Source organism: Eptatretus burgeri, chromosome 10 (assembly GCF_056783735.1).
Source record: "Eptatretus burgeri isolate ZD-2024b chromosome 10, Ebu_testis_v1, whole genome shotgun sequence".
NCBI lineage: Eukaryota > Metazoa > Chordata > Myxini > Myxiniformes > Myxinidae > Eptatretus > Eptatretus burgeri.
Genome location: NC_140970.1, coordinates 19866831 through 19889913, shown reverse-complemented (window position 1 = coordinate 19889913; position 23083 = coordinate 19866831). Strand labels below are relative to the sequence as shown.

The 23083-nt window shown below is 39.9% G+C and overlaps 1 protein-coding gene across 1 annotated transcript in view; it reads left to right on the top strand.

Annotated features, from left to right (window-relative positions):
- LOC147018039 (E3 ubiquitin-protein ligase PDZRN3-like) overlaps positions 1–21626 on the top strand; it is a 57273-nt gene extending 35647 nt beyond the window's left edge. The window contains exons 2-4 of the mRNA XM_085900037.1: positions 3657–3746; positions 19288–19383; positions 21159–21626. Of these exons, the coding sequence (XP_085756163.1) occupies positions 3657–3746; positions 19288–19383; positions 21159–21176 (204 nt within the window). The 3' untranslated portion in view covers positions 21177–21626. The remainder of the gene's footprint in view (positions 1–3656; positions 3747–19287; positions 19384–21158) is intronic.
- The last annotated feature ends 1457 nt before the right edge of the window (positions 21627–23083 follow it).

Here is a 23083-nt window from a genome sequence, read left to right as displayed (position 1 = left end):
GCAGTGGGAGATGAGGTTTTGCAATTGCCTCTTTGTATGTGGGTGTCTAACTGTCTGTCCAGGCCACTTTTTTTCACCATTTCAGCTTTTGTCATCAGATTTTCAACAAACCTTTATAAAGAGAATAATAAACCATTGCATGGTAAAATTGGTGAAGAAAAACATGAAAAGAGGCTGACCTCGTATGCACTGCACGGATGGGTAAAGGCTGTAACCAAGCTGTCTCAGCCAGAGAAGACTAATTAACAATTGGGTCAAAGTGCAGAGTCACAGTATGTACAAACAGCCCTTCTTGGCTCCTCCACCACATCAGTGCGATTCAGCCATGTTTTTTTAATAGCTTTCATATTTCCTTATTTATGTACCATTTGAGTTTCAGTGTGTTTGTTCAGGCAAAATGTGTTCACCATTTGAGCTTTTGTCATCAAATTTTCAACAAACATTTATTATGAAAATATGGAGAACACTACACATGGTGATCTGCCCACCACGCTTTTCAGATCTTTAGTTTTTAATTGTTGTTTTTTTCAAGTTTACTTGGAGTATAAAGTGGATGTGGATGCGCTTTGCATTTTGGGAAGCTTTCCAATTTAGATATGTTTTTGAGGTCGTATCTGGTTGGAGTTTTGGATTTTTTTTCCCTCACCTTTCTCAATTTGACTGATAGTTTTGCCACAGGGAGTTCATTTTGATTAGAATGTAGTCAACCTAATTTCTATGTCACCTATTAGGTGAAGTTCATGTGGTACAGTCTATGATTGGGTTGTTTGAACCATGTGCTTGCAATTATAAGATAATTCTCCACACACAACTCCAGCATTTACTACCTTGGCTCATTTCAGATGCCAAGTCTGTGCTTTCCTGCAATCCCTGGTGCTCCTGCTTCTCCAACTTTTGCATTCCATTCTCCCATAGTAATTACAACATCTCCTTTTGGCACCTGTTCTACCAGTTCATGCAACTTTCATAAAACTCCCTCACATATTCTTCATCTGCTTGAGAAGTTGGAGTATATATACATATATATATATATATATATATATATATATATATATATATATATATATATATATATATACATATATATATCTGAATAATGGTGGTGTTCACTGAATGTTCTTTCAACCTCACTGATATTAACCTATCATTAACTTGGTTGTATCCCAATACTGACCCTGGCGTCTTATTGCAAATCACTGCCACGACATTTCTTTTACAGGTTTTGTGACCAGAAAAGAACATTTTATAATCATCAGATTGAAACTGCCCCAAAACAGTTGATCTAAGTTCACTTATTCCGCAATTTTCAGTTATTGCCCTCTCCATCTCTCTCTATTACAGCGCGTGCGCTGTCTACAATTACACCGAGTTTGAAATGTCCCCGGTGTCTACCACGTCTCCGGTGTCCCCTGTCCCCCCCCCCCTACATGCCTCAAGACAGCCATTCACGGCCGTCCGGTAGATAGCAGTGCGTAACCGAGACGGAAATAGTGAGAATTGATGGAAATACCCGAATATTTCAATGGAAATTTGTGAAACTAATGTGTTATATATGTGAAAACCATTTAATTTCTTGCTTGACGGGAAAAAACCAAGAAACGCGCCCCTCTCGTGTACGAATGAACGAAAGACATCATTTCCGCCCACCATCGCATTTCGCGCCGATCGCCGAATGCTGAAAGCTAAGTTCTTCTTATGCCATCATTCTTTTGTGGCCTCCTGCCACGCTGTATCAAACGATTTCATTCCTTCTGTTATATATAAAGGTGCTTATCACAATAATAACAAGATTTTTACATTTGAAATATTAAGTATGCTTTTTAATTGTTTTTCAACTGAAAAAGCATAAATTGAATATTTTAACATTAGTGTACTCATTTGCTTCACCACACGTGCTGTATTGAAGGATTTCACTTGTTACATATAACTTTCGCTGATTCATTGACCTTACATTCCATGTTCCAATTTTGTGAAAATTTGAGAAATTCAGAGTTTGACTTTCTGTTTTGGGATCCTCAGTGACTGGATGTTTTTTTGTGGTTTTGATCCAGTCCCATCATAACGCTCATTCCCATTCTTTGCAAATTTGATGCAGTCCTGTCATAACTGCCATTCTTACTAATCAAAATGCCTTGATCTTCCCTGGTAGCTATTTGGGTGTTTTCAAACCTGGGGGGGGGGGGGCTCATCATCTGACAGTATAGCTTTACCTCTTGGATTTCTGATCATGATTGTTTTCTTGGCATGTCCATTAGTGGTTTACCATTGTCTTCCGGACAGTGTCTCAATTCAACAGGTGATTACAGCCATTGTTCTCCATAAGAGACTCCTCTGCCTAGCATTAAGGCCATGTCACCATTGCTGGCAATATGTGCCAGCTGCCTGCATGGCCATTAACAACTGGCTCCCATGGCTTCACTTAAGTCTGATCAGGAGGCTAAAATGGGGTAGTACATCTTGCCAAATGGTGGACCATTGGTTAACTGAGGTAAATGCCCCTCTTTTAAGAGGGATTGCTACCTTTACCCCATTAAACATGTAGCCTTTGGTTTCACCACCTCAACTGCAAGGCAGTGGTAGATTTGGATTCAGAGATTCCTTCACCTTGATGAGCTATCTACCAAGGCTAATGAGCCCCATCTGCCTGAAGCAATTTGTTTAAGGTGCAAGTGCTTTACCTTTCACCTCTAGATCCTTTAGTGAAAAAAAAAAACCATGCCACAAGAAGGCCAGTGTGAGGCGAGATTTTCAGAGGCTGTTTGAGATGCTCAGCCATTGGGGTATTTTATACACCTTGAGAGCTTATCCTCAATTTCACTCTGTGGCATAACAGTCCTTGGGGGGCATGCTTTATATATTATGCATATTTAGGTGATTTGCAATGACTTTTAATGAACATGATCATGTTATTTCAATGGTAACTTGTCATTTTCAACACCACTGTAGTCAACGTGGATGATTTTTTTTCTTTTAACATAATCAAGGTTCATGGAAGAGTGGGGCTTCAGATGGTAAAAAGACAACATACTGACAGTGAGGCCACAGTTGGACAAAAGAAAGAAAATTAATGAATATGAAAAGAGAGGTGAGAGAGAAAAAGAAAGAAAGAACAGTAAACTGTAAGAGGGTTGGTTAATAAGAGGGTTGGTTAAACAGGTGGGATTAATCAGGATAGAAAACATATTGAGTAAGAATGTGGGCATATGAGGGTCAGATGGTCGTGCATTGCTTGCTTGAATCTCTGGAAAAGATTGAGTGGGATTGAACACCCTCATGAAGGTGGTTCCATAGATGGGGTAAAAGAATGTACAAAAGGCTGAAGGTTGTCAAAGCCTGGGTTTTGGGAGTTTAACCCAAGGGGAGTTCAACCTGAAAAAAACATGTGCCTTGGAGGAGTCAGGGAGGGTCAGAGCGCTGAGAGAGCAGCATCAGCAAGATTAGCCAAAATGCAATTTAAAAAAATAGAAAGAGGTCACCAGCGATGTGAGAGCAACAGGCCTTGTGCTTCGACCTCATCCTGAGAGATGCCAATGATTATTGTGAGGTATAAATGTTTGAGGGGGGGCGGGGAGGGAGGAGAGAGATGGGGCAGATGTGTGCAAATGACGGACTTTATTTCGCTTCATCACACCTTGTACCTCGTAACTGTATCTCAGGTGCAAGATGGTGGAGAGAGGATTACGGTGGTGCTGCGGCGAGAAAAAGGCTGCCTTGGGTTCAACATCACTGGTGGTCGGTGTTCTGATGTAAGCATTCTCTCTTTATTTGCTGTCTTCACATTAACTGTTTTTGTTTTTTTTGTTACTGCCATCTTAGTAAATACAATAACTTTCATTCCTTCTTCTTCAGAAAGGACTTTTACTTGAATATTTGTCCCACTTGAAGTTATTTTTAAGGTGATTTATTGTTATCTTGGCCAAAAGGGAGCTGTGCGTGTGTGGTTTCATGTGTGTGTGTGTTTGTGTGTGTGTGTGTGTGTGTGTGTGTGTGTGTGTGTGTGTGTGTGTGTGTGTGTGTGTGTGTGTGTGTGTGTGTGTGTGTGTGTGTGTGTGTGTGCTTGCATGTGAGTGTGCATGTTTTTTGAAGACCCTCGGGAGTTTCATCCAACACATAAAGGAACCCTTGAGTTTAGATATGTTCAAAGTACTGTACATTAATTAGTAATGGTGTTGAAACTGGTCATCTTGACTATCGAAACCATTACTGACATGTTTTTCAATTTATACTGGATGGAGATATAGGAATTTATTGAGTGAGTTACTTAGCCTCGCACATTCCCAAAGGAACATGGAAATCTATTGTGATGGTATTGTGTGTATCTATCAGTGAGTGAGTCCACACTGATTCTGATATCCTACTGTAATCTGTATACACACAGTGTTAGATGCTCTATCTTATTCTTGTTCTTGTTCTTCTTTGTTGTAACCATTGCACTCCTCATTCCCTTTTAAAATTAACATTTTCTATGGCTGGGGTACTGCTCTTATGTACTTTTCATTGAGAAAGATAATTTGATCCATGTTTAACTATAAATTTCGTTTGGCCAACATCAAACCAAAAAATATAAATGTTACAATGCAGTTTTTCATGGTAATTATGTTTAGTGTTTTGCATCAAATGTTGCCAAACATATTCCAGTCATGTATGTCCATGTGTGATTACTGAGTACGAGACACAGCAGGTGTTTTTTTTTCTTTTTCTGTGGACCCGTCATTCCTGGGTTATACTGAGTTTAATGGGTCAAAGCGACAATGATTTAATGATGCATAGCTGACGATCCACTCACGTTTCTTTCGAAATGTTAATTAATATTTTGGTGTATCTTGACACCAATATAAATGGTGCACAGCACAAACTACTTTTTCCTTATATTTTGCTCATCAAAGCATTATGATGAGTGTGTGACGTTGGAAGAGAAGAATGGTTTTAAGTAGTTGAAATGTTTGAAGGGTAACATTGAGTATCATGGGAGAAGCAAGGGGTCTGGTTCGGGGAAGGGGTGGAGGGGGAGGGCAGTGGGAAATATATGTGAAGAGTGCTGCATCATTGAGGATTTGTTTTGGAGAGGACTTTCTACCATCTGCGAATAACTTTTCTTTGTATTATTAAAATGCTATGCTACTTTTGGCAACAAAAGGCTCTGACACCTTTATAGTGTGTGATTTTATTTATCCCTAGCCATCACAGTATGTCTTTCATCAGGATATGCTGAGAGAGTGGTGCTATGGTTGGCAACTCCAGGGTCACTTAACTGTTTGAGTGCTCAATATTTCCAGTATGCAATACGAAAACATGGTATTTTTTCAGGCAAATTGAAACATAAGACGTTTGTCATCGTGTATTGTGAAGGAGTTCTCCACCCTTTATACCACAAACTACATATGGATAAAAGCTCAGATCATGAACTATAATTTTTCAAACACAAAATCAACATTCCTCAACTCAGTTTTATAATAGTGTTATGGTTGTGGGGGTAGATGGAGGAATTTAAGAGGAAAGTAAGGATTGAAAAGAGTTGTTTTGTCTGTGGAGGTGCAGGAGACATCTCGATATAATTAAGTAGGGAAACTGTGAGCGTAAGTGTTATGTGTCACCACATGGGGGGTGGTGTGTTAATTAGATAGGGGTTTAGGATAAGTTGCCCAAGTATGTGATTGCCCCCTGTGACCTATTCCTAAGTTTTTGCATTTACAAGCAAGCAAGGCGTGCGGAGCAGGCGGAAGCCCAGCCTTCCTGGGTTTGGTGCGAGCAAACCACGCCCCGGAGGTGGGACAGTTGTTTGGTATGACATGAGGAGAGATAGAGAAGGGATGAGGTTGTTGGCTTTGTTGGTTCAGTTTGGAGAAAGGGACGTATGCGGTCGAGAGAGAACGGAGTGAGGAGATGGCCTGTAAAACAGTGCTTTACGCCTGGCTTTCCTTCGATACATGAAGAAGACCGCATGATTCTCGTATTCTTGCTGAGGAGAATTGGCTCACTTACTGAGCAAGACACTGGCCATTGGCTCTTGGTTGGGTCATGAGAGACAGGCCACAAAGCCTCGTGTATGTTAAAGGGGACGGCGCCATTCTGAAAACCATGGGTCGGTGAAGATGATCAACGCACGAAGAAGCTGCATGGGGTCTCTGAGCCTTGGTGTTGAATACCGCTCACGAATTGCCCAATGTACATTTTTCCCACTGCGAGAGAGCGGCTTGGCGCCATTTTTTTTGGCACATCTACACATGCAGGACGAAGCGCCTCAATTCCAAGGTCCACAAAGCCATCTCTGGACCATGAAAAGTGCCAGAATAAAGGAAGGATTTTCTTTCATTTAATTTCCACCCTGTCTGTGATTAAGTCTGTGTGTAGTGGCGCCTCGACTTTAGTTTTAATTTATCTCACGTTTATTTTTACATTTTGCATTATCCCCTTGTAAATATTTATATTGTCATTAAATTAACATGTTTATTTTAAGTTGCTGTGTGCGTGTATTTGCCATGGGGTTCGAGTATAACCCCCCCCCCCCCGTGCTGTGCTTCCCCATGCCTCCGTCGCTCTGCCAGTGTCGCTCTCTGCCCCTCCCGTGCATGTTATAATCTCTGAGGATCAATATGTCTGTGCTCGGCTATCCGGGCTGGCGGTGTTATCCGCCCGTCAACCACATTTGGGTATGGGGTATAACATTAACTGCCAGACTCATGACAATATACACAAAACACAACCACAGCTACAACTTCCATCAAACAATATTTTATGCTTGTATAAAAGTGAATATTATACAGGCATAAAGTACTGTTTGATGGAAGTTGTAGCTGTGACTGTTTAGTCTCGGTGTTGCCACCCCACCCCCACCCCAGCGTTGGTTGCCAATTCAGTTCATTGTGGCTCAGGCTGTCTTGCTGTGTGGTTCTCTGCTGCTCGCTCTCATCGCATAATTGTTTTTCATGGCATTGTGATTTGATACATATTTCATATTTGATACATTTGCGCATCATTTTCCTTCTTTGGGATGCATTCGAGAAAGAAGTTTTATTTGATTGATTCTGTTGACCCAGAAATAAAGGACACTAAATTGCCATCTAACCAGTAACGTTTTGGGCAGTTCCTGTTCTTGCATTTGAAGAAGAAACAAAGCACCCAGGATGCCAGTCGCAAAACAATGCAGGGCATCATAGGATAAAGCCAGTATTCCAACACAAGCTGACCAGCATTTCAATAAGAAACTGGAGGCGGTCTTCGTGGAATGTAAAGCTCTGGAAAAACATCAGAAAAGGAGCAGTGCATCCTACAAGCAGAAAGAACAGGAGTTTCAAAAGTGCTTGGAAGATCTCTTTGACCTTGCTCATGAGGACACACCAGTCCTGACAAAGAATCCCAAGGACCGGGATTTCCTTGTGGATAGCGACAGAAGGGGAGGTCAGGCTGCATCAGCTCTGTGGACATGGTACAGTCCTGGAAGGATAAAATATCTCTGAAGAGGTCAGAGCAGGCTGCTAGATGATGGAAGATGGTACAGAAGGATCAAAAAGCTTCAACCAGCCAAGCGGTACTGGTAGCATCTTCATCTTCAAGTGCAGGAGAGGAGATGGATGGTGATGAGGATAAGGAAGGTGCAGTTGGGGGTGCTGCCACTGTGTCTGCTCCAAAACTGGCCAAGAGGAATATCATGACACCTCAACTGGCTGCTGCCCTCGACCAGATGCAGATCTCCTCCAGAGATGCGACCTACATTGTTAACGAGGCTGCTGCAAGCCTTGGCCATGATGTTACTGACTTAAACATCAATCGGAACTCCATCCACAGATGCAGGGATTGTCATCGTTTGGCTCACTCGAAAGGTTTAAAGGAGGATTTCTCCACCAATGTCCCCTTTATCATTCTTTGGGACGGGAAGCTCATGGAGGAACTGCCATCACAAAATCTTGTTGATCGCTTGCCTGTCCTCGTGTCTAGCCTCGGAGTTGAGAAACTCTTGGGTGTTCCAAAGCTTCCATCCGGAACTGGAGAGGTGCAGGCAGTGGCCATCGTTAAGTGTCTCGAAGACTGGAAGATTGTGGACTGTGTTCAGGCATTATGCTTCAACACCACAGCTTCAAACATAAGTCAACTTGTGATTGGAGCCGCTTTTGAGACTACCTTTGGGGGATCATCAGCAGGACCTGAGATTCTCATGTACAAAATATTCCGTGGTCAATGGCAATACATTGAACACCATAACTTCAAGCCAGCTTGAACTGATCCCTATGTGGAGAGCCTAGTGGCATCCTCACGGGACGAACTGATCGATTTCTCAAGAAGAAAAATTGCCCATATTTGTGACGATTACCGGGAGTTCCTCGAGCAAAGTACAGTCTTCCTCGGTGGCACCCCAGTGCGAGGAATCAAGTTCACAGCTCCTGGAGCAATGCATAGCTCTCGAGCTTGGAACATGGCTCCTCAGGTGGTGCGAGCCCCCTGGAACAAATTTCAGCTCATGAAGGAACTGATGCACTACCAACATCAAGGGATTTCCACCACCAACAACAAGAAGCTTTCTCTCCACCTCTGGTACCTGTTGGAGGAGCTCATGTGGCTGGCCTTATTTGACGACAGAGTACCAGCGGCAATGAAAAAACCCATGATCAAAGCCTTGGATGAACATGCTGGCAAACATCCACCAAAGAGTCCGAGAATCATGTTGAGTGCATTCGTTGATAATAGCAAGGGCTTTGAGCAATTTGAGATGACAAACACAAAGGCCCTCTTCACTCACCTCCAGCTTCTGGAACAGTTCCTTCTCAACGATCCCGAGAGCTGGCCAGTGGAGAACTCCTTAAAGAAAGCTCTGTAGGTCGTGGAGACCCCAGCTGTGGTCAACGAATGAGCAGAGAGAGGAGTATTTCTCATCCAAGAGTTCAACAAGAAGTTGATTCATGGAGAGGAAAAGCTGCAATTCCTCCTCCAAGTGGTTGTTCATCACAGGTAAAAGTTTCAGGACTGCAAGAATCAGTTAATACCTCTTGTTGAATAAGGGGGACTTGGGTGCTGAAGCAAACTTCATCAGAGGGTGACCGCTAAATATTCTTGGATTTCAAAAATATTTTGCATACAGTTTTTACAAGGAACTGCGCACATTTCAGTTGTGAAAGTAAGAAATTTCCAACTTTCATTTTTCTCTCCATATACTCAGGGCCACGCTAATATTATATATATATATATATATATATATATATATATATATATATATATATATATATATATATATATATATATATATATATATATTATACTGCTCAAAAGTTTTAGAACACCCCCATTTTTCCAGTTTTTACTGAAATTTAAGCAGTTTAATGTTTCAATGTACTCTGAAATTAAAGCATAGAACAAATTAAAACTGGTAAACCAGTAATCCCGGGCTTCAAGGCATGCCTCCATTTTAACAAATTTCAACACCATCACCCTGTCACATGATGTGGGTTTTCCGAGTTAGAAAGTTAGTTCAAGTCTGCAATGTGGCCCAGCTACGGGGTCCCTCAAGTTATATCAATGAAGGATTGAAAAGCCCATAGCAATACATGATAGAGAAAGAAACTTCACATTGGACAAATCGAGGCTGAACAAATTTTCAAGTCCTCAAAAACGTCCAATAACTCCACATTTGCATATTAATGTAAATGGCGAACTTGTAGAACGTTAAAATATCTTCCAGAATTTGTGGTCACTTTTTGTCTATGTTCTTTGGTTTTCATTTTACGACATGTCAAAAATGGGTGATTTTAAACTTTGGGGGGCTCTGAGGCCTCACTGGGGTAAAATACAGACATAGTGTAAACATATTTGGAATCCCCTCTTCAAGGCCTATCAGAATCTGTCATTAAATTTTTTCAACTCTCATTTGCATATTTGGCATATTTAATGAGGCGAATCGGCATCATATTAATCATATAAATTATGCAACGATTTTGACGAAATTAACAACTTAACATTACAATGGAACCATGCAAATGTGTACAAAAGTTTGAGGCTGTCGTATTACCCCTTCTGGAGAAGATGTTTTTAGGTTTTGGAGAAAATCCAATATGGCCGCCAGACCACGTGACCTACATCATCAAAATTTTCAAAGTATAAACTTCATGTGGAGAGTTATTGAATGGATAAGGTTCATTGAATTTCATCCAAGCGTTGTTTTCATTTTATGACATTTCAAAAATTGGTCATTTTCAACTTTGGGGGGTTCTGGGGGCTCACTGTGGTCAAATACAGAGATAGTATAAATATATTGGGAGTCCCCTGTTTATGTGCTATCAAAATTTGTCATTAAATTTTTTCAACTCTCATTTGCATATTTTGCATATTTAATGAGGCGAATCGGCATCATTTTAAATCATATTAATTATGTAACGATTTCGACGAAATTAACAAATTCACATTAACATCGAAGTTAGCAAATGTGTGCAAAAGATTGAGGCTGTCAGATTATACCTTCTGGAGAAGAAGATGTTTTTAGGTTTTGGATAAAATCCAATATGGCCGCCAGACCACGTGACCTACGTCATCAAAGTTTTTAAAATATAAACTTCAGGTGGAGAGTAATTGAATGGATAAGGTTCATTGAATTTACTCCAAGCGTTGTTTTCATTTTATGACATTTCAAAAATGGGTCATTTTCAACTTTGGGGGGCGCTGGGGGCTCACTGGGGTCAAATACAGACATCGTATAAATACATTGGGAGTCCCCTGTTTATCTAGTATCTAAATCTGTCATTAAATTTTTTCAACTCTCATTTGCATATTTTGCATATTTAATGAGGCGAATCGGAATCATTTAAAATCATATAAATTAAATAACGATTTCAACCAAATTAACAACTTTACATTACCAAGCAACTTAGCAAATGTGTGCAAAAGATTGAGGCTGTCTGATTATCTCTTCTGGAGAAGAAGATGTTTTTAGGTTTTGGATAAAATCCAATATGGCCGCCATACCACGTGACCTACGTCATCAAATGTTTCATAGTATAAACGTCAGGTGGTGAGTAATTATCCTGTTAAGTTTCGTTGAATTTCATCTGACAGTTTTCCCTCCAGATCCGCCACAAAATCGGTCAGTAGAACATAAAAACGCCATTAATAATAATAATAATAACTAGAACTGCCACTTTATAACTGCTGGCAGTGATGACCGGGTACCCAGACGTGTCGGCCTTTGATACAACATGGGACTTTCTGCAGATGACAGTCGCAAAGTTTCGCATTGAAAGGATAAGCGGTGCCAGAGAAAACATTATTTAATAGTGATACAAACACAGGCCTGCTTCGAGAGGGCGCGGAACAGACGAGTTCTGAACCGGGCAGCACAAAGCGTTCAATTTCGTTATTACTGGCTTCTAGATTCAAATAATTAAATAATTCTGGCTCCCAAACCGCATGACCGATCAGGTTGAAATTTTAAACTTTTGTTTCGCATGTCACCTGAATTATAAATATGAAGTTTCGCATATACAGAGGAAGCGGTTCCAGAGTAAACATTAAATAATATTTATCCTTCAATCCAAGATGGCGGCCAAACCATGTGACTTCTGATGTCATAATTTTCACCACATGTGCAAACACAATTTTAGACGATAAGTGCAAATTTTCGCTTCGCTAGGTTAAGCAGTTCCAGAGAAAACATTATTTAATATTTTTCTTAAAACCAACATGGCTGCCAAACCCTGCGCCCGATCCCGTTGAAATTTCAAACCCTCATTCCGCATGACTGTTGCACCATAAAGGTGATGCTTCACATTTATTGATGCAGTAGTACCAGAGTAAACATTAATTAATATTTTTCCTTCAATCCAATATGGCTGCCAAACGTTGCGTGACCAATCAAGAACAAATTAACAAACTTGGAAAAGGACCTCATGGAGAGGCGGTCATAGTGGTCGAGTTTCGCCTGGATCTGTTCAGCCGTTTCAGAGAAAAAGACGTTTGAAGATATTGTTTTTCAATCCAAGATGGCTGACGAACCATGTGACCTATGACATCAGAAATTTATATTCTGCTTCCAACTGGGTATTGGAACACGGTTGTGAAGTTTCGTGTTAATCGGTTAAGGTGCGTTTTTCTATCCAAGATGGCCGCCAAACCATGTGACGTGTGACGTCATAATTTTTATCATGCGTGCATAATGCCCTCTCGATGATAATTACAAATTTTCGATTCGTTTGGTTAAGCGGTTCTAGAGAAAACATTATTTAATATTTTTCTTAAATCCAAGATGGCGGCCAAACCATGTGACTTATCAAGTCGAAATTAACAAACTTATATCGCCTTACTCTCCCGAATATAGTTCTGAAATCTCCCCTTCAGTGAACCAGCGCTTCTGGAGAAGAAGATGTTTGAAGGTTTTAGCGTTTTTTCAAGATGGCCGCCAAACCATGTGACCGATCAAGAAGAAATTAACAAACTTGAGAAAGGATCTCATGGGGAATATATCTGTGAAGTTTCGTCTTAATCTGTCTTGCCCTTCTGGAGAAGAAGATTTTTAAAATTTATTCATTTTCAAGCCAAGATGGCTGCCGAACCTTGTGACCTATGATATCATAAATTTAAATTCTGCTTTCCATCGTCGACCCGAACAAGTGTATGAAGTTTCGTGAAAATCGGATAAGGTCTATTTTTCTATCCAAGATGGCCGCCAAACCATGTGACTTCTGAGGTAAAAATTTTTTACCATGTATGCAGACTTGAGGGAGGAAGGCAATTGCAAATTTTCGCTTCGATGGCTTATGAAATACCAGAGAAAACATTATTTAATATTTTTCTTAAATCCAACATGGCGGCCAAACCATGTGACCTATCACTTTGAAATTAACAAACTTGCATCGCATACATGTCCCGAATATAGTTGTGAAATCTCGCCTTCATGGGACCAGCGCTTCTGGAGAAGAAGATGTTTGAAGGTTTTAGGGTTTTTTCAAGATGGCCGCCAAACCATGTGACGTATCAACAACAAATTAACAAACTTGAAAGAGGACATCAGGGGGAATGTACGTGTAAAGTTTCGCCTTAATCTGTCCAGCCCTTCTGGAGAAGAAGATTTTTTTTTAAAAACACTAAAAAACAAGATGGCGGCCGAATTACGTCATCGATGACGTCAAGAAAAACATTTTCCGCAGCAATTTTAGGCGTAGATGATGCTCAGAATTTTTCAGATTTTTCCTATATGGCGTTCTACTTGACGAATTTTCACTGGAATATCGCTTCACCTATGACGTCACGAAAAATCACACGTGTTCCCCATAGGGAGCTTAGTAAAATGTATCAAGCGAAAAAATTTCCATTGCACGGTTTCCGAGATACAGATGTCCAAAGTTTATCGCTTTTTTCAAGATGGCGACCGTACCACGTGACCAATGACGTCATAATTATAACGTGATTGTGCTATCAAAAAAGATACATACTGTGGTGAAAATTTTGTGTCGATCGGACTTAGTATCCCAGAGAAAATGGTTTTTAAAGCGAAAAAGGGTGCAAAATGCCGGCGGAAAAAGAAAAATAATAATAATAATAATAACTAGAACTGCCACTTTATAACTGCTGGCAGTGATGACCGGGTACCCAAACGTGTCCGCCTTTGACACAACTGATACAACATGAGACTTAAATCATCGTCGCAAAGTTTCGCATTCATCGGAAAAGCGGTGCCAGAGAAAACATGATTTAATGGTGATACAAACACAGGCCTGCTTCGCGACGGCGCAGAACAGACGAGTGCTGAACCGGGCAGCACAAAGCGTTCAATTTCCTTATTACTGGCGAACAGATTAAAATGATTAAATAATTCTGGCTGCCAAACCACGTGATCGATCAGGTTGAAATTTTAAACTTTTGTTTCGCATGTCGTCTCAATTTCAAATGTGAAGTTTCGTATATACAGAAGCAGCAGTTCCAGAGTAAACATTAATTAATATTTATCCTTCAATCCAAGATGGCGGCCAAACCATGTGACTTGTGACGTCATAATTTTCACCTCATCTGCAAACAGGATCGGAGACGACAAGTGCAAATTTTCGCTTCGCCAGGTTAAGCAGTTCCAGAGAAAACATTATTTAATATTTTTCTTAAAACCAACATGGCTGCCAAACCCTGGGCCCGATCCCGTTGAAATTTCAAACCCTCATTCCGCATGCGCGTTCCACCATAAAGGTGATGTTTCATATTTATTGATGCAGTAGTTCCAGAGTAAACATTAATTAATATTTTTCCTTCAATCCACTATGGCTGCCAAACGTTGCATCGTACCTCAAAAGAGGGTGAGAACTTTTTATTCGGCATGGAGAGGCGGTCATAGTGGTCGAGTTTCGCCTGGATCTGTTCAGCCGTTTCAGAGAAAAAGACGTTTGAAGATATTGTTTTTCAATCCAAGATGGCTGACGAACCATGTGACCTATGACATCAGAAATTTATATTCTGCTTCCAACTGGGTATTGGAACACGTTTGTGAAGTTTCCTGTTAATCGGTAAAGGTGCGTTTTTCTATCCAAGATGGCCGCCAAACCATGTGACGTGTGATGTCATAATTTTTACCATGCGTGCATACTGCCCTCTCGATGATAATTACAAATTTTCGATTCTTTGGTTAAGCGGTTCCAGAGAAAACATTATTTAATATTTTTCTTAAATCCAAGATGGCGGCCAAACCATGTGACTTATCAATTCGAAATTAACAAACTTATATCGCCTTCCTGTCCCGAATACAGTTCTGAAATCTCCCCTTCATTGGGCCAGCGTTTCTGGAGAAGAAGATGTTTAAAGGTTTTCGGGTTTTTCAAGATGGCCGCCAAACCATGTGACCGATCAAGAACAAATTAACAAACTTGAGAAAGGACCTCATGGAGAATATATGTGTGAAGTTTTGTCTTAATCTATCTTGCCCTTCTGGAGAAGAAGATTTTTAAAATTTATTCATTTTCAATCCAAGATGGCTGCCGAACCTTGTGACCTATGATATCATAAATTTAAATTCTGCTTTCCATCGTCGACCCGAACAAGTCTGTGAAGTTTCGTGAAAATCGGATAAGGTCTATTTTTCTATCCAAGATGGCCGCCAAACCATGTGACTTCTGAGGTAAAAATTTTTTACCATGTATGCAGACTTGAGGGAGGAAGGCAATTGCAAATTTTCGCTTCGATGGCTTATGAAATACCAGAGAAAACATTATTTAATATTTTTCTTAAATCCAACATGGCGGCCAAACCATGTGACCTATCACTTAGAAATTAACAAACTTGCATCGCATACATGTCACGAATATACTTGTGAAATCTCGCCTTCATGGGACCAGCGCTTCTGGAGAAGAAGATGTTTGAAGGTTTTAGGGTTTTTCAAGATGGCCGCCAAACCATGTGACGTATCAACAACAAATTAACAAACTTGAAAGAGGATATCAGGGGGAATGTACTTGTAAAGTTTCGCCTTAATCTGTCCAGCCCTTCTGGAGAAGAAGATTTTAAAAATTTATTCATTTTCAATCCAAGATGGCTGACGAACCATGTGACCTATGACATCACAAATTTAGATTCTGCTTCCTACTGGGTATTGGAACACGTTTATGAAGTTTCGTGTTAATCGGTAAAGGTGCGTTTTTCTATCCAAGATGGCCGCCAAACCATGCGACGTGTGACATCATAATTTTTACCACGCGTGTATACACGACGGTAGATGATAATTGCAAACTTTCGATTCGTTAGGTTAAGCGGTTCCAGAGAAAACATTATTTAATATTTTTCTTAAATCCAAGATGGCGGCCAAACCATGTGACTTATCAATTCGAAATTAACAAACTTATATCGCCTTCCTGTCCCGAATATAGTTCTGAAATCTCCCCTTCATTGGGCCAACGCTTCTGGAGAAGAAGATGTTTGAAGGTTTTCGGGTTTTTTCAAGATGGCCGCCAAACCATGTGACCGATCAAGAACAAATTAACAAACTTGAGAAAGGACCTCATGGGGAATATATGTGTGAAGTTTCGTCTTCATCTGTCTTGCCCTTCTGGAGAAGAAGATTTTTAAAATTTATTCATTTTCAATCCAAGATGGCTGCCGAACCTTGTGACCTATGATATCATAAATTTAAATTCTGCTTTCCCTCGTCGACCCGAACAACTGTGTGAAGTTTCGTGTAAATCGGATAAGGTCTATTTTTCTATCCAAGATGGCCGCCAAACCATGTGACTTCTGAGGTAAAATTTTTTACCATGTATGCAGACGTGAGGGAGGAAGGCACTTGCAAATTTTCGCTTCGATGGCTTCTGAAATTCCAGAGAAAACATTATTTAATATTTTTCTTAAATCCAACATGGCGGCCAAACCACGTGACCTATCACTTCGAAATTAACAAACTTGTATCGCATGCATTTCACGAATATAGTTCTGAAATCTCGCCTTCATTGGACCAGCGCTTCTGGAGAAGAAGATGTTTGAAGGTTTTAGGGTTTTTTCAAGATGGCCGCCAAACCATGTGACGTATCAACAACAAATTAACAAACTTGAAAGAGGACCTCAGGGAGAATGTGCGTGTTAAGTTTCGCCGCAATCTGCACAGCCGTTCTGGAGAAGAAGATTTTTTTAAAAAACACTAAAAACAAGATGGCGGCCGAATTACGTCATCGATGACGTCAAAAAAACATTTTTGACGATGAATTTTGGTGTAGATGACGCTCAGAATTTTTCAGATTTTTCCTATATGGCGTTCTACTTGACGAATTTTCACCGGTATATCGCTTCACCTATGACGTCACGAAAAATCACACGTGTTCCCCATAGGGAGCTTAGTAAAATGTATCAAACGAAAAAATTTTCCATTGCACGGTTTCCGAGATACAGATGTCCAAAGTTTATCGCTTTTTTCAAGATGGCGACCGTACCACGTGACCAATGACGTCATAATTATAACGTGATTGTGCTATCAAAAAAGATACATACTATGGTGAAAATTTTCTGTCGATCGGACTTAGTGTTCCAGAGAAAATGATTTTTAAAGCGAAAAAGGGTGCAAAATGCCGGCGGAAAAATAATAATAATAATAATAATGCGTAATAATAATAATAATAAACAGAAGGAAAACAATAGGGTACCCTGTACTCACAGGGTACCCTAATAATGCGTAATAATAAACAGAAGAAAAACAATAGGGTACCCTGTACTCACAGGGTACCCTAATAATGCGTAATAATAAACAGAAGAAAAACAATAGGGTACCCTGTACTCACAGGGTACCCTAATAATGCGTAATAATAAACAGAAGAAAAACAATAGGGTACCCTGTACTCACAGGGTACCCTAATAATGCGTAATAATAAACAGAAGAAAAACAATAGGGTACCCTGTACTCACAGGGTACCCTAATAATGCGTAATAATAAACAGAAGAAAAACAATAGGGTACCCTGTACTCACAGGGTACCCTAATAAACATAAGAAAAACAATAGGGTACCCTGTACTCACAGGGTACCCTAATAAATAATAAACATAAGAAAAACAATAGGGTACCCTGTACTCACAGGGTACCCTAATAATAATAATAATACTAACGAATTCAATAGGGCTTCAGCCATGCTTGAAGCCCTAATAAACAATTGCAGATAAAAACGAAATCATGGAATTGTTTTATTGAACAAAATTTAATCTAAATTTTTGTCTCACCAAAGTAGCCACCTTTTGCAGATATAACAGCCGAACATACTCGTGACATTCTTTCCACAATGGAAATCAAATATTGTTCAGAAAGTTCTTCCCAACACTGTTGCAGAAGTTCCCACAAATGCGTTGCACTTGTAGGTTGCTTTGTTTTCACCCTTCTGTCCAGTTAATCCCAAACCAGCTTGATGGGGTTTAAGTTTGGAGACTGTGCTTGCCATTCCATGAGTTGAAGTCTACCATCTTGTTCTTTTCTTCTAAGGTAGTTCTGACATAGCATGGAGGTATGTTTTGGGTCGTTATCTTGCTGTAGGATGAACCCCTGACCAACTAGGCGTAGACCAGAAGGTATAGCATGGCGCTGCAAAATCCTGTGGTAGCCTTTTGGTTCAGCGTGCCAGTCTCTCTGTGCAAGTCGCTGACTCTGGATCCAGAAAAAGAGCCCCAGATCATCATGCTTCCTCCTCCATGTTTGACAGTTGGTGTCACACACTGAGGAACCATCTTTTCGCCTACTCGACGGTGTACAAAAACCCTTCGTGATGAACTGAAGATTTCAAATTTTGATTCATCGGTCCATGAGACCTTCTTCCAGTTTTCAGTAGTCCACTGGCGGTGCTTCATGGCTCAGGCAAGCCTCTTTTTCTTATTTTGCCATCTTTGCAATGGCTTTCGTACTGCCACTCGACCTGTCAATCCTGCAGCTCGAAGTCTTCTCTTCACAGTTGAAACAGAGACTTCCTTATTTCGACCAGTGTTAAGCTGTGCTTGAAGCTGCTGTCCTCTGAGCCGCCTATCACATAAGCTGTTGACTCTCAAATACTTGTCTTCTGATTGTGTTGTGGCTTTGCGTCTGCCAGACCTCTTCCTGTCAGAGTTTCCTCCAATTTCCATGTGCCTTTTGATGGTGTAGGAAACTGTACTCACTGACACCTTAGCTTTTTTGCAATTTATCTGAAGGAAAGACCTCCACTTTTAAGGGTTATAATGGTCTGTCTGTCTTCCTTTGTTAATTGTCTTGTTCTCGCCATTATGATAGCAATATACTACTTCCTGCAATGCAATATTGTCCAAATTTTGCTTCAGAGGGTGTAGCAACACAGTCTGTTCCAACACTGCTTTTATACAGACAGAGGGTTTGTAACTAATCAACAAAACTTCATTGGTTTATACGTTTGTATCATGGTCGGTTTTTTTTGTTATTTATTGTTTTAATTTTTTTGGAGGACTGGTGTTGTATTAATCCTATGGCGTGTCCATGCCATCCTGGCATAGGAATTAAGTCGAGCACTTCCTGATACCCCCTCCCCCGACCTTCCCCTATTGCCATGTTCTTTTTGAAAGAGCTTTAATTTTGCATTCTGTAAATCACAATTGTTAACATATATCAGAAACAAACAATTATTTTGTGCCATACAGTAGAAAATGGTTATGCATGTATCGTTTTAATGATTCCCTTATATGCTTCGACTTACCCTTCCAAAAATCTCTCATGAAATCTGAGATTCTCATCAGATTTTCATCAGATTTCAGGAGAAAGCATGAGTTTTCTTTTCATGAGGGATATATTTGTTATTGTTAGTATTATTCTTTCAATTTATCTGAACACTAATACAAAGGAAGTGATTGTGACCTTTACAGGGTAGTGTGGGTGGAAGTGTCATTGTGACCAGGGTGGTTGCTGGAGGTCCTGCTGAGCGGCTTGGTGGTGTTCGGCCACATGATGAGCTTCTTGAGGTGAGTGTTTATCTATCACAGCTTCAAGATGCATCCAGGTAAGATAAAGCAACCATCAACAGAAGGACAATTAAAGCATTGTTTGGCAGCTTAAAAGGCAGATTAATGCATTTCCTTGTTTACCATACTGTGACTATGTGGAATTTAGTTTGAAGTTTCCTGTGGAGATGCAATCACAGAATTTTATCACTGTGAAGACTTGGCCATGAGCAATATATCAGGACAGCAGGTACCAATCCCCTTTTTAACATGATGCCAAGTACAGAAATCTGTGTACCGGAAGCCTGAAAACCAAAATTACCCTTGTTCAGCACATACACATCGTTTTCAAAGTGAAAACAGTGAAGGTTTAATGAGGCTTCCCTCCCTTGCTATGTGTCACACCCTTCCACACATTAGCACAGAACACGGGCTGCGCAGACGTTGGATGCTCGTTGTGAGACATAATTCTTTTTTTAGATCTTCCCATGAAGTGTTGAGGATGTGATAAGAAGGCCCTATGCTCTGCTTCCTGACTCGATGATGTCAGCCTCAAATGGCCTGATCAACTTTGTGTTGGCTTGATATCTGGTTCCCTGAAACTATTTTGCATCATTTTACAGCCTGAATCCAATTTCTAACTTGATGTAGAAATTTTGACTTTTTCAAAAGTAACAAAGCAGCATTGAGGTTTCAGAAATTCAACATTGAAGTCTTAAGTTTTTCATCAGTCTTGGACCTGAACATTTTGCAGGAATTTTACGAAAATTTTGTTTTTGTTAACATGGGACTCATGGAAGAGCTGATATTACCTCGGGAAATATCTGATTGGAGCCACATTGATGTTTAAGGGAAATTTATTTCAAATAACATTGGAATTCAGATCACATAGGAAGAAGAGAAAAGGATTTTCATACTCACTCGCTTGAAATATAATAAAACTCAGAATTTGAGCAAATGCGCTAAAATGCAGAAATACAAGAGGAAAAGTAAATATCTTCACCATACTTAACTACAATATACAACAGTGAAACATCTAGCTTGGTTGTACGTACAGTGGGTTGGCAGTCTTATGCAGTATATGTTCCAGATTGTTCTGCAATTTTCGAATAATCTTGTCAGAAAACTCATTCAGTTCCTATACAACAAAAGTTGTGAAAGATCATTCCTGACTGAAGAAACAAATACATATTGTTTCAGTAAATTTGTACAACACATGATAAAGTGGAGCCACAAACATAAGGTATCAATATCAAACACTACAGAGCATTTATACTCTCCATCTATTCATGAGTGATAATTAAACCTATTACTCCATCAGGGTGCTTGGGTAATATGGTGCATGAAATTACCGACATGTCAGGACATGCAGCATCCTAAACTGCCAGTTCTATAGATTGTAAAATATATAAACATGGTATAAAATACACTGCAGCATGTTTTGTACTGCTGGTATTGGTCTCTCCTTGAGCAAAAGTATGCCCATTAGGTCACCCTTCATCCTCACGCTCTCGACAATGTCCATCTGTGCATCTTCTTTATACATGTTATTAATGTTTGGTGCACTTTGTTATCCACACACTATCTACGAGTATTAATGTGAATGGTATTCTCTTGTTTAGCAACAATGTATTTCACACAGGAATTGCATCTTCTTCCAAACTTGATAAAAGTTACTTAAGAGCTGGAGTGCTACTATTCTCAAGATTTCGTTGTAATGGTGTCTAACTCGGAAAACAACAAACAAGGCCCTGTTGAAAAGTAATGTCTCTGATTATTATTTTTCTCCAAAACAGGTAAAGCTATTCAAATGAAACAAAGTACAGTCTGCGCATTAGCTCATCCCACTACTGGGTGTGAATTTTCATTATTCTGACACTAGACGTCTCAGCGCTACGTCAGTCACGATGGCAGAGGGCAATACCACATCAATGCTGAATATGAGAGTTGGGATGACTGACTGGAGATGAGAGTTTGGTGAACCATTATGATCCTAAGAGGAAGAGAAGGTCAATGAAGTACTGCCTCAAAGGATCACCAGCCCTGACTCAGCTCCGTCAGACTTTCATTTTTTCCCCAAACTTAAGGAACACCTACGTGGAGAACATTTTTCTTCTGACAATGATGTCAAGGTCACTGTGAAGTTCTGGCTAAGTCATATTAAGGATGCACAGTTCGATCATGACGGTATCATAAAATTACATTGACGTTGGTAGAAATGTGTGGACCGCAGTGGTGATTGTTGAGAAATAAATATGCACCATGGTAGAATGAAGATTCATGTTAGTACCTGTCTTTGTTCAATTCAAATATCTTTACCTGTTTTGGAAAAAGACTTGGAGGCATTACTTTTAAACAAATTCTCCTTCGTCATTTGTGGCAGTCAAAAGTGTTTGCTATGCTTCCATTTCCCTCACAACAGGGAACTGAATTTTACATTCAGTATCGTACCAGCTCATGCTCAATACTTCAACATGTCCTCTATTTTCTAAGCTGTGTATGCTTGAGTATTGTTGAAGATATCCTCAATGATGTGTGTGCAGCAGGATTCTTTGATGGTTATGCACATAGATATAATTAATTATAGGAGTCATTGAGCTACGGTATTTCATACAGCCTCAAGGTGTTTATTACTGAAACACTGTGCCATTTGTGGTCATCCAGCTGGTCTTGTGCACTGAAAGCGTGTTGAGTGTGGGTTGTTTGTTTTTCACAACTTTATCCTACAGGGACTTGGCTTGAGTCAGCACCCTTTGTACTCCCTTGTCTGATTTGCTCAATATCAATTAAGGGGGGGGGGGGAAGAAACTTCTTCTTTACTTATTCTATTGAAAGTGAAATCCACTTGTACTTCTTGATACGCAAACAATGCAACACATGCCATGTTCTGTTGAATTATTGAGTCTTCTTGGAAATGGCCATCGATTTATTATGTGAGCAAATATGATGGAATTTATGACTCCCAGCCCCCCTCGACCCCTACCTCCCCATGCTATTTACATGCCCTTTCCTTTACCTCCCAGCTAACACAAAAAAATTTCACAACATTTGTAAAAGGCTGCAGTCAATTGTTATGGAAACATGTAGGGTTTTCAAAAAGTCACAAAAACATTATTAGAAAACATTTCATGCTTATGCATCCCATGCTGTCCTTTGCAAAGAGAAGGTGAGCTATAGCTAACACCCTGGCCAAAGTCCAAATTCCATACCTGGCCGACTGGTTCATGAAATGATGGGTCAAAACTTCTCCCACGTTGACAGCATAAGAAGGTGAGATTAATTGTAGCCATTTATGAAGCGGTGGTTGAAGTTGTCATACTTGAGATTTATGGCTCTCGATTGATGGGGCCATGAGCAATATATCAGGACAGCAGGTACCAATCCCCTTTATAACATGATGCCATGAGATTGATGATTGAGTAATTTCAAAAAGTCTAGAGCCCTGTATGAGTAGTTTTGAGATTATATTTTATCTGCTTAATGATGTGCTGATAGTTTTGAGAGTTTTAGGTCATCAGCTGATTAATAAATCATTCTATGCAGGATGACCATATTATTAAATAGGACTTTTAATTGTTATTGCAAGTCGGTTGCCTCTTCCGAAAGATTGAGATTTATCTTATGGTGTTCGGTTTTACTTCATATTTTTGAAGACATCCCTCAAAAATGGTTTAATGTTAATCATATTTCTTGATTTTCGTTCTTAATAGTATTATATAGG